The sequence below is a fragment of the Anomaloglossus baeobatrachus genome, chromosome 12, assembly GCF_048569485.1.
Source record: "Anomaloglossus baeobatrachus isolate aAnoBae1 chromosome 12, aAnoBae1.hap1, whole genome shotgun sequence".
Lineage (NCBI taxonomy): Eukaryota > Metazoa > Chordata > Amphibia > Anura > Aromobatidae > Anomaloglossus > Anomaloglossus baeobatrachus.
The window spans coordinates 88,873,624-88,886,322 of NC_134364.1; the positions used below are offsets into that span (position 1 = coordinate 88,873,624).

The 12,699-nt window shown below is 43.0% G+C and overlaps 1 protein-coding gene across 1 annotated transcript in view; it reads left to right on the forward strand.

The window, feature by feature from the left end:
• The window catches only part of LOC142257920 (NACHT, LRR and PYD domains-containing protein 12-like), a 90,315-nt gene extending 83,033 nt beyond the window's left edge, over nucleotides 1-7,282 (forward strand). Inside the window, exon 9 of the mRNA XM_075330210.1 lies at nucleotides 5,762-7,282. Coding sequence (XP_075186325.1) covers nucleotides 5,762-5,852 — 91 coding nt within the window. The 3' untranslated portion in view covers nucleotides 5,853-7,282. The remainder of the gene's footprint in view (nucleotides 1-5,761) is intronic.
• The last annotated feature ends 5,417 nt before the right edge of the window (nucleotides 7,283-12,699 follow it).

A 12,699-nucleotide genomic window follows, 5' to 3' on the forward strand; every position in this document is an offset into this window, starting at 1 on the left:
ACACACAGGATTTTACAGACCTTATGTCTGTCGCTGTGCCCCAGTACCAGATGCCCAATCACCACTGCTTCTCCAAGAAAAGCATGCCCGCGCTACACCAGCATGTCGCACACAACATCACCACTTCCTTGAGAAACTCTGTGTGCGACAGGGTGCATTTCAACACAGATACTTGGACCAGTAAGCATAGACAGGGTCATTACATGTCACTGACTGGGCACTGGCAAACTATGGTGAGAGATGGAGAAGGGTCTGCTGTACAAGTCTTGCCGTCCCCACGAGTTGTTTCAATCCTTTTTCTGTATGTAGAAGTTAATACACTGCTTCAGCCTCTTCAACCTCGTGTGGGTCCTCCACCTTGGCGCAAACCCTGTGTGGTCAGGCCACCCTTCCTTGCAACTGCGCACAAGGACTACCACACACCTCCTTACTATGCTGGCAGCAGAGCTCAATGCCATCAGGCGGTCAAAGTTTTACTTTGAAATGTATGGGAAATGTGAGTCACACCGCTATTCCAGAGAATAGTAGTCAGGCACGGTCAAAACATTAATTGAGGAACAGGAACACAATGGGACGGCCAGGACTTTATCAGAAAACAAGCAGAGGTGAAATGCGGATCGGCCAACAAGGTACATAAACAGCAAGCAGGAAAAGTAGTCAGGTAACAAGCACACAAAATCCTAAAACTGAACTGGGGGTAAAATTAACCAGAGGTTCATAGCTATGTCTGGCAGTGGTCTGCAGACAGGATGGGCATAAAAAAGGGTGTGGTGTCTTCCCATTGGTTGTAGCTGAATGATGGTATTTCATCTGTGAGATACCCACCAGCTACATTCAGCCAGAGATTCTGCATCTGTCAAGGTAATGCAGCCCAGTGGGTGAGCATAACCTGCGTCCACCTGCGCCGCTGGCATCGACTCCTCTCCCATCATCAGCACTATTCATGAAAGGAACACGTTGTCACCTGGCGACCGGAGTACAAATTGACGGAGCGGACTCCGTTGGTGACTTAACAGCCGTGTGCGGCAATGATGCAAACCTGGCTGCGGGCCATCCTCAGGGCAATGTGACACACGTGCCTTGTATGGCTCACGTGTTGAACCGAATTCTCCAGCAATTTTTAAAACACCATCACGGCCTACATGGCCTTGTGCAGCGGGCACACTCGCTATGTGCTTACTTCCATCGTGCGCACACAGCAGCTCAACAACTTTCATCACTCCGGAAGTCTTAGGGTCTGGCAGTTAAACGCCGGAAATGCGATGTTCCGACACGCAGGAATTGGAATATGCACATGTTGCAGCGTGTGTGGCAGCACCGCAGAGCCCTGCTGAAATACGGTATGACATATATCCTGGGATAACTTGATCAAGAGGTGGTGCAGATCACGCTGCTGGAGTGGTGTCAGATCAAGGACCTATGCACCCTGCTACACAGTTCACAAATGTCGACGAAGATGTTTTGCAATGGCAATGTCATTCTCAGCGTGACAATTCTGGTCATCTACATGATGGAGCACACTGTAATTATTATTCGGAGTCAGGTGTTGGGACAAGAGGAAGGGGAGGAAGTACAGGAGGAGTCATATGCGGAAGGGATAACAAGATCTACGAGGTCCAGATGGTCAGCGGCACCTATGCGGCAGTCATGGTGAGGGAGAGGGATTAACAAGGGCGCATAGTATCAGCAAAAAGTGTTGATGAAAGTGCAGGAGCCCATGAAGAAATGGAGGACGAACTGGCGATGGGCATGGAAGACTCAGCAGATGAGTGGGAGCTTGCTCACATTTCGGTTGTGCGAGGTTGTGGGGAGAGGGCAGAGGAAGGATGCACGATTCTCACCTCTCTGCCACCAACACACTAAGGACTTGGTCCTCCTGGATGCACAAGACACATGAGCGCCTTCTTGCTGCACTACCTACATGACCCTCGGATTGTATGAATTTGAAGTAATCCTGAATACTGGGTTGCCACACTGTTAGATCCCCGGTACAAGACAAAATTTGGCGAACTAATTCCTGCCATAGAAATGGACGCACGTATACAGGAGTATCTGCAGAATGTGGTACGCAATCTTAGATCTACTTTTCCACTAAACACCAGTGCTGCACAGAGTGAATCTCAACGCTTTGTCATGGATAGGAGGAAATGGTCTTTTACTTGTCCACATCGGAGGGACCGAGGGATGGCTGCTGTGCTGAGATGGCGTTGAGTACGGTGTCCCTGCAGAGTTGCACTTTTGGTCATATCCCAAAATGAGTTTAAAAAGGACAGATGCTGTTGGAAAGGGGAACAGGTGTGTTGGAAAGGGGAAAAAAGTTTTGGTCCGTGGATTTAGTGGTTAAGCAACTGTAACATTTGCTGAAGAAACACCATCTGTTACAGTGGGACTGGCAGATTTGGATAAAGTGGTATATAATCTGTGACCGCTATATAACGAAAATGAATAAGAAAAGAAAGAGAAAGGTATATATCCCCATCAGCAGTCAGTGTCCACCGTGCTCCCAGTTGGAAAAGGAGAGGTTGGCAACTGGAAGGTTTGGTGGAGGATACAGAGCTGTGTGGCTATGAAACTAATAGTAGCCTGAACCGAGTTAGACGCCATTCGGATCTGGAGACTGTGAGCCCTGTTAGCGTCACAGGGTCCACAAGCCCACCAAGCCCAGGAACTCCCTGTTAACAACACAGGGGCCATTGAGTACGCTGACCGTGTGCGTAGGGGCCACACCTGTGGACAGCAGGCGCATCAGCAGCAGCAGGCCTGTTAATGCCACTGGGCTGCACAAGCAGGACTGGTAGGACAGGAGCTGGTCTTAACCGTTCTGCGTTACCAACTGTGGTGGTGGCCTGCATCCACCACCCTATCCCTGCCTACCTCTGGCCTAAAGCCGCAATGGGTTCAACACATGGACGTGTGCTCTTTCGGAGCATAATAGAAGACTGCGCACCTCCTTGTTGGCTCCAGCCCCTTTTATAACCTGGGTCCGCCCCAAACCAGGGTGAACCACAATGCACCTCCTGGAGACAAACGTAGAGTGACACGTCATGAGTGGCATAACTAGCGTCCTATTTGGAAACGCAACTTCAATGATGACCTCATGGCTGCCATGACCCAAACACCTCACCAGTCATCGTCTGACCATCAATAATGCGGTGACAAGTCATAGGTGTGGGCCTCTGCAAGCCATTTGGGAGGACACCTGTAGCCCTGTGGTCTATATGGGACCCCCACATCAGGGCGAGGGCCAAAGAGTTCATTACCGGACCTAGTCTCTGATGCAGGAAGTGCCTGAGCATGCTCAGTAGCATGAAATACAGTCTCTGAAAAAAGACTATCAGCTTTAGCATGGTGTCTAGGCACAAAACAGGACTTAGATCCGGCACGGAATGCAAGTACCTGTGCAAAGAGGCTTTTCACACTTAGTGTGGGAGCATGTGCTGTATCCCGAAAAGAAGACTTAGCGTCAGGAATAACACAGTCAGGCTGAGCATACTCACTACTCGAAACACTGTAATTATGCTGCAGCTGGGGTACATCGGCACACGCATGCGCACTAGCTGCCTCTCCACACTTAGACGTGGAGGGGAAATTGCTCTTGGAGATGCTGTCTATGAACAGAAGGAAAAGCTAAAGGAAGCCTGACTTTCTATCCCTCCGAATTATGAAATGCAGCAATGAATTCCATGAGTTTGCTATAACATTAGCGTAGCAAAATGTGCATGAGGGTGTGATGTAGAGGTGCTAGAAATAGCTTGTCACCAGTGGGGCACTAATGGAATACAACAGCCAGTTCTATGATGCCACTAAATGGCAGTATTTTGTGCTATCATTATAGCTTATTAAAAACAGAGCAGGAGGGTGTCATGCAGAGGTGCTGCACATAGATTTGCAGTAGTGTGAATAGACAAAAGTACAATAGCCACGTTTAGGATGCCACTAGGTACACTGAGTGTTTGCTAGTATAATGGCTGAGTTTAAAAAAGTTTGAGTGTGCAATGCAGGCAGACGTGCTGCAAATATCGTTCCAATAGTGTGAATAGACAAAAGTACAATAGCCACGTTTAGGATGCCAGTAGGTACACTGAGTGTTTGCTAGTATAATGGCTGAGTTTAAAAAAGTTTGAGTGTGCAATGCAGGCAGACGTGCTGCAAATATCGTTCCAATAGTGTGAATAGACAAAAGTACAATAGCCACGTTTAGGATGCCAGTAGGTACACTGAGTGTTTGGTAGTATAATGGCTGAATTTAAAAAAGTTTGAGTGTGCAATGCAGGCAGACGTGCTGCAAATATCGTTCCAATAGTGTGAATAGACAAAAGTACAATAGCCACGTTTAGGATGCCAGTAGGTACACTGAGTGTTTGCTAGTATAATGGCTGAATTTAAAAAAGTTTGAGTGTGCAATGCAGGCAGACGTGCTGCAAATATCGTTCCAATAGTGTGAATAGACAAAAGTACAATAGCCACGTTTAGGATGCCAGTAGGTACACTGAGTGTGTGCTAGTATAATGGCTTAGTTTAAAAAAGTTTGAGTGTGCAATGCAGGCAGACGTGCTCTGCAAATGTCTTGGCACTAGTGGGACTATAGCAAAGTCCAATAGCCACGTTTAGGATGCCACTAGGTACACTGAGTGTTTGCTAGTAAAATGGCTTAGTTTAAAAAAGTTGGAGTGTGCAATGCAGGCAGACGTGCTCTGCAAATGTCTTTGCACTAGTGGGACTATAGCAAAGTCCAATAGCCACAGATAGGATGCCACTAGGTACACTGAGTGTTTGCTAGTATAATGGCTTAGTTATAATGAGTTGGAGTATGCAGAGGACACGAGGGTACAGTGCCAGGATTTTGGGGCTCTGGGTAGAGGAATGGAAGCCTGCCTTTCTATCCCTCCTAATAGGGAAATGCAGGGAGGAAATCCCTGACCTTGGCTACACAGACGCTGGCGCTGTTTTCAGGACCTGTCACCTTAACTCTGACCCTGCCGGTTTGAGCCCTTAAAAGGACTGCTATAAAGTGCTCTCCCTAAGCTGTCTAACGCTGTGTATGCAGCGCATACAACTGTATCTGCGATAGGACTCAGGAGGACGGAGCTGCGACACTGATGTCTGACACCAAGGACGCAGAAGGCAGATAATGGCGTGCTGGAGGAAAATGTCCGGTTTTATAATGCAGGGACATGTGACATGGACATCCTATCACACATGCCGTTGCTTCTCTGGCTCAAAGTCCACTTAGCTGCGTGTGTGTCTGGGATTGGCTGACATGCTGGCCCTCCCCACTACACGCGCGCGCTTAGGGAAGGAAGACAAGAAAAAAAAAAAAAAAATGGCGATCGCCATTATAGAAACAGCAGTGATCTGAAGGCGCTGTTCACGCACACTATACACTGAAATGTCATAATAGTGTGATTCACAGAGTGACTTACACTATTACAGCAGAAACCAAGCTAGGATTTAGCTGTTTTTTTGCTGCTAGAACCGTTCTCGAACGTTTCTAGAACTATCGAGCTTTTGAAAAAAGCTCGAGTTCTAGTTCGATCTAGAACATGCCCCAAAATCACTCGAGCCTAGAACTGGAGAACCATGAACCGCGCTCAACTCTAATGCTCATATAGACACATATACCTACACACCCCTTTTAATAATTTCCACAGGTCTACTTGAGTCATGAAAGCTTTTTACCAATTTTCTGCTGGAAAAATGACCATGTACAACATGTACTACCGAATCTCCGATAAACTATTTTTTTCTCTTTTTTTTTTAGTATTATGGAGAATGGATTGTCTGAAGAACAGAAGGAAGAAATTGTAGTAAAGACACAAAACCAAAAAACAAAACTTAACATTAAACTTTAGTAGTTTACGTTCTGTTTGTGATCAGTGATTGCCAAGAGCCGGCTCCTCACCACATCCGCTGTATTAGATTACGTTGTTATCACTGCCATTAATTTCCATATTCAGAGGAATACTGATAACCATTTCCCTAATTTTCTTTATTTGCAGCTTTTTTGTGCTTTTTTTGTCACATTTACACTTTTATAAAGCAATCTTCATGGTTGCAATGCCTCTAAATTCAGTCACACTGCATAAAATACATTACTTTGAAGTAAAGTATTTCGAAAAAACGACCAAATACATGAATAATTTCAAGTCTCAGTTTTGGGGGTTTTCTTTTTGCTTGGACTGGCTTTTACTTCTTCTTAACCCCTTCTCAATACGACCAATTTCCGTTTTTGCGTTTTCATTTTTTCCTACTCTTCTTCCTAGAGCTATAACTTTATACTTTTCTGTCCACATAGACATGTGATGGTTTGTTTTTTTGCGGCACGAGACAACATTTTTATTGATACCACTTTGGGATTGATATGACGTTTTGCTCGCTTGTAACAGCATTTTTTGTAATATTGGAGCGACCAAAAAACTTAATTTTGATGTTTTTGAGTTGTTTTTGGTTACAGTGTTTACCGAGCGGATTAATTATTTTATAATTAAATAGAGCAGACTTTTATGAATGCACCGATACCACATAAGTGTATTTTTAATTATTTTTATTGTTAATGGGGCAAAAAAGAGGGTAATTTGAACTTTTGTTATTTTTCTTCCCACCTTTCTTAAAAACATTTTCTTTTACTTTTCAGTGTTCTTAGGTTTCCAAGGAGCGCTGTAATGATAAGTATGGAGATTTTCGACAGACCCCCTGTTGTCACAGCTACCCATTAATGACGTGTCATCATGTCATGGGCACTTAGAATGGCGCTTTGCTCTGCCGGCGCCTGTTTTACACTCTGACAGTGGGATTTACAGCTTAACAATCGTAGGCGGAGCTCCACCTATTTGTTAGCGGTAGGTTCTAGCTGTAATAAACTGCCATTACCTGCTAGATATGGGGCATGGTCACTCCGTGAACCCACTCCACACACCCATTTCCTAATTGAGCAGTACATGAACGGCAGTTGTCGTGAAGGGTTTATAGAAAGTGCTCAACGCTTTTGGTTTTTCCCCTTTGAAGTCAATGGGGCAAATCTGCAGCAATACCATAATTGAAAGCTTATTCCAACCCTCCGAAAAATGCAATTCCAATTTTGTAAGCAATGCCAAGACACAGAAGTACTTTATTATTTTTTAATGAATTTATGTATTGAAATAAAAGTTATTTATATTTTTTGGCATTACTACTGCCTGTTGTCAAACTCATTACACATCTACTTGTCCAAAGAAGACCTTCACATCCAAAGCGCCAAAACTTTCAAGATTTTCTTTATCAATACACTCAATTTTATTTAGTCATAAACAGAGAAACAGAAAAACGTGAGATTAGTTGTGCGATTTGTTCTGTGATGGATACGTCATCCATCAGTCCACAGATAGACATATGGACGTGGTTCTCCCAGGAGATGACAATCAGAAAAGCTTTCCACCTTTTCATGGTAAGACATGGACATCAGGAAGAAGAACTAATGAAAAAGGAAGTTTGTGGTAATGAGAAGTTTGAGCACAAATAGAAGAGTTCATGGAAGTATGGTAGAAAAAATATCAGGACTAATTTGTCTTCCTTCATTTACTGCTGATTAATGGAGTCATTCCTCTACTGTTGACTGATTAATTTCATCTCTCCACAAAACTCGAAAGATCCATAATCACAGCAGTCAGAGATCATCTCCAGCTCCTTCAAACATTCATTTCACAACATTTCTCATCTGGTTCATTGCTGAATTACCTATAATAGTCAAAAAGGGCTCCTGAGAAGAAATTTGTGCTGCCCGAAACCACAGGTAACATATCAGACATTAGCTGCATTACTACAGGGGTTTATGTTTTACTCTGAAATACTGCGAAAGTGCAGAGAAAACTTACTTTGTGTTACACATCTGTGTCTTTGTATTAGAGCTTTTAGTTTTCCTGTGCCCTGCCTGCCTGCAGCCTCCAGTTCTTCTGCTACCTGCTTCCCCGTCACCTGCCTGCAGTCTCCAGTGGCTCCAGTCTCGAGGCTGAGGCAGCGGTTGCAGTTCAAGGTCTTTTTACTCATAGTTCAAGTGCTGCCCTCAGGGTACTGGTCACTGCCGACATGGGCCCCAGCCGATCCTGGGCAAGTCCAAGGAAGGCACACCGGTGTTGCGAACTGAGGGACCCTCCTTTCTTGCGATTTTAAAGATGGATCCCCGTGGCCTGAAGCTACTTGGGGACCCCAGTTTTTGTAAGTTACCTTCCTGTCCCGTGTGCAGGTGACACGGATCCGCTGTGGGGCCTGACTGTAATCCCAGCCCCTATGTGCCACTGTGCTCTGGGACCTTGTGATGGCCAGTGGGACGTACAATCCGCCTGTCCTGCAGATTCTGGTGGTCCAACGTAGAGTATGTTCCACGCTAGGGCTCTGCACCCTACACTGCGCTGGTTCCAAGGGAGCAATGAAGCTCTCCCCTCAGCAACCGTGTTACTCCTCTGTATCTCAAGCTCATCCAGTAAACTCCTGCTTCTTCCAGTCGGGCCGGTCCTAACAGGGAAAGTTCTGAAGCACTCTCCCCTGCGACCGTGTTCTTCTGTTTCCCAGACTATTCTGAGGTGAATGTTTGTGAGTTCTCTGACTTCCCGTGTGCTGCCCCCACCTTCCTGATGACTCACTGGTAGCTGGGAAAATCCCGTTATTATGATGACCACCTTTAGCCCAGTTCCAGCGGGGAAGCACTTAGCTGTGTGTGTGTTCTGTAAGTGAAAACCACTGGTTAACCTCTTCCTTACCTGGGATGAGTATTGCACCTTAAATCAGATGCAATACCCTGTGGCGACCAATTGGTAAAAGTTTACTGGTGGTCGAATTGTGCCACAAGTGAGTCTGTTTAAATGGATCTATTGCCAACAAATATGATGTGACCCTCGGTTTCTTTATATGATAGTGGGACAATGGGAGCATTCACTTACACTGGATGATATCTTTATTAGAAAGATCTTCTTTTGTGCTTCATTGTATGGAAATTCAACATCAGAAAATAGCATGAAATCGCTTGATCAGATAAACTCTTGGTCATTGGTATTTGAGTAGCCAGCACCAGTATGTCAAGACCTGCCAACGTGGGATTTTGTAATGCCACAGTGTTGGGCGTATTCCAAGGATGGTGTGATCAAAGGGGAAAATCCAGCCAAAGCAGATCCTGTGGATGTAACTCATCTATGAAAGCAGCATTGGAGAGAGTCAAAACTTGTTCTTATGCCAGTGTCACACTTGCAAGTGCCTCGTGTGTAACTCGCACGAGTCTCTCATCACATGCGGCACGACCGCACACTCTGCTGACAGGAGTGGGTCATTTGCATGGATCTCTATGCAGCTGAGACGCTCTTGTCCGGAGAGTGTCAGTCCGTGCCGGGTGATGTGATGGGAGAATCGCACGAGTTACACGCGAGGCACTCGCAAGTGTGACACTGGCCTTACCAATGCACTGAGCAGTCAAGAAACCTGTTTCATATCCACTGATGTGTTCAATCCGCAGCTTGTTGCCTACCATTGACCGGATAAAATGGCAGATGACCTGTACCAGGACCATTACTGTCTCGGGGCTGTGCCCCAGTTTAGGTCTCCTCGCTCCACTCATGTAATCACACCACATTTACAGTAAGCATAATGGGCACATGCTAATTCATCATACATGGATATTTACACATTACACACATACTTTATATACCTAGTACAAACATACACATGAGCCTATATAAACACATATATAAACACATAGTGCAAGAACCCAATTTCATTTTTGTGATGTACTTGTTCACACAACTATGAATCAATAAGCCAAAAAATAAACCATATTTTTTTTTTTAGTAGTGGTATTTTGCCAAACAAGTATAAAATGGCCTTCTCTTTTTTAGATTTAATATGTATGTTTTCCGCTTTTTACAGATCACCATAAACATGCTGTTCTTTGTATTGTAGACTTTTACGATTACAAGGTTACCAAGTGTGTTTATATTATTCACTGATTTGTTAAGTTTATTGTTATTGTTAAAAAGTATATTAAAAAATGTGAATTTTCTAATTGTGTTTTATTATTTTATTTAGTTAGTTAAAAAAAATAACTATATTATAGGTATATAATGATGAGATTGTCTGTAAAGAAAGAAAAAAAAACACATAGCTCTTTAGAAAGAAGGAAATTATCCATGGTTTCAAATGTAGCCTGTGGCTCACAGCTAAAACTGCTGCCTGCAATGTTGTAGGTATGGAGTTTAACTCTTTAATTGGGCTGTTTTCTTATAAAAGGTTAATAATTACCTATCTATGAAAGCATATTTTGAGCATAGAGGGGAAATTTCCTTGGGAGTTGGAGAACAATTTACAAAGGGAGAAAAAGGAACAATCACATGAGCTTCTAAGAAACCTACCCCAATACAGACCATATTCTAACCCTAGCCCTATCTCCAACTGCAGCCCTATCCCTAACAGTAGCCATAAAACCAAATAGTTTTAATCAAAGCGATATCAGAATTTGTTATTGCTCATAGGTAATAAATTTGACTCATTCTTTGAAACTTCACCAGAAGATCAACTGTCAACGAATTAAAATGTGTCCCTGATGAATGAACCTCTAATAATTCTGGGCGTTAACATATCTTTTATGAAGACAGAGTCATTTTAGTAACTTTCCCCCCCCCCAGAAGAAATGTGATATAGAAGAGTTATTTATTGGTTGCAGGTTTGCCCACTATAGCTCAGTGGTTAGAGCTGCTGGCTTTTCAGTGTTTAGGTTCTGGGTTCAAATCCCATGAGGAACAGAATTGTAGCTTCTCTTCTTGCTTAATCCCCAGGATTGGAGAAAAATTGCAAAAACATTGGTATCCCTTTTTAATGAATGAGGTTTGAGAACCGTATTTTTCATTCTGTGAAGGGTCTTTTCTCAACAAATCACTGGTGAAGGAACCCAAAAATTATTACGTGTGTTAAAAGATTTTTTTTTTTTTTGCAGGCGTTAAGGATGGTAATATTATCGTTTTGAAAACTTCAGCCTCCTTAGAAGATTTATATATTATGAGCAGCGGCCTAGACCATTGACTCCATAGTGTAGTGGTTAGTGCTTTTATTTTGGACATTTTAGGTTCTGGGTTCAAATCCCATTAAAAACAGACGTAAAACCTCTCTTCTTCCTTTATTTGCAGGATCAGAGAACAATAGATAGGTTTCCCTCTAATGAATGAGGTGTGAGAACTGTATTTTTCAATCTGTAAAGGTCTTCTCTGAACAAATCACTGGGAATGACACCCAATGATTACGTGTGTGAAAAGATTTTTTTTTTTCCCCCCCAGACAAGGATGGTAGATTTATTACCTTTTTCTAAAATTCAGCTTATATATAAGATTTATATATTATGAGAATTGATAAGGCTAATTAACTCCATAGCTCAGTGGTCAGTGCTTTTGCTTTGGATCTTGTAGGTCCTGGGTTAGAATCCCATAAAGAACAGACGTAAACCTTCTCTTCTCCCTTTTTCCACATTTTTCAATCCGTGAACGTCTTCTCTCAACAAATCACTGGTGAATGAACCCAAAAATTTTGTGCGAAAACATTTTTCTTTGGAGACATTAAGAATGGTAGTTTTATTTACTTTAAGGAACAATCAACCAATACAGAGGATTTATATATTATTTACAAGCTACAAGCTCAGCAGCTATATAGCTCATTGGTTAAAACTTTTGCTTTGGAGCTTTTAGGTCATGGGTTCGAATCCCATAAAGAACAGATGTAAAACTTCTCTTCTTCCTTTATCTATATTTTCAATCGCTGAAGGTTTTCTCTCAAAAAATCACTGCTGAATGAACCCAATAATTCTGAGTGTTAAAACATTTTTCTTTGGAGACATTAAGGATGGTAGTTTTATTTACTTAAAAAAAAAAGATCAACCAATACAGAGGATTTATATATTATTTACAAGGAAACAGCTCATTGACTCCATAGCTCAGTAGGTAGACCTTTTGCTTTGGAGCTTTGGGTCTAGGGTTCAAAACCCACGATCACCAGAATAGACTCTCCTTTTCTTCCTTCCTTATTCACAGGATTGGAGAAAACCTGAAAAAAAATCCATACCCTGAACACATCTCTAAAGACGCATTTTTCAATTTGCATTCGTCGTACCAAGTAAATATACAAAATGATAAGAAAAAACAAGCACACTTGGATTTGATTCATTAGTTTTGATTTTTTTTTTTCCAGCATTCTTTTTTAGCTGATGTAATTTGACCCACACTCATTACAATGGCGCCTGCAGCATGAAAATGTTGGCGCAAATTCAAGAATATGACCTTTTGGGGTCTAGAAAGCCCAGAACCTCCATGTTTGGCCAAAGATTTGGGAGTGGCTTAGGAGGTTGATTGGGTAGGTCAATGCCGTCCTCCATTCACATGGGACCTTCCAGACCAATCCTGACCAGAAAACTCAGGTGAGGCTCAGAACATTAATTGAAAAGCTAACCCCAAACCTTCCAGAGAGCAGTCTGTCTGGGTCTGCCAGAAAGGTAGGTCAGCTCCAGGGGGACTGCTCATGAAGCCAACCATGTGCTCAATGAGAGGCCCTGAAAATGGCCCTGCTCAGCTTGGTGAGTAACACAGATTTTTAATTCTACTCTTAAAGCCTGACATTAAGGATATTTTATTTGTTATTTGCTAATGAAATAAGGTGTTTTATGTTCCTATTTTCTTAGAAATGTGTATAATGAACCCT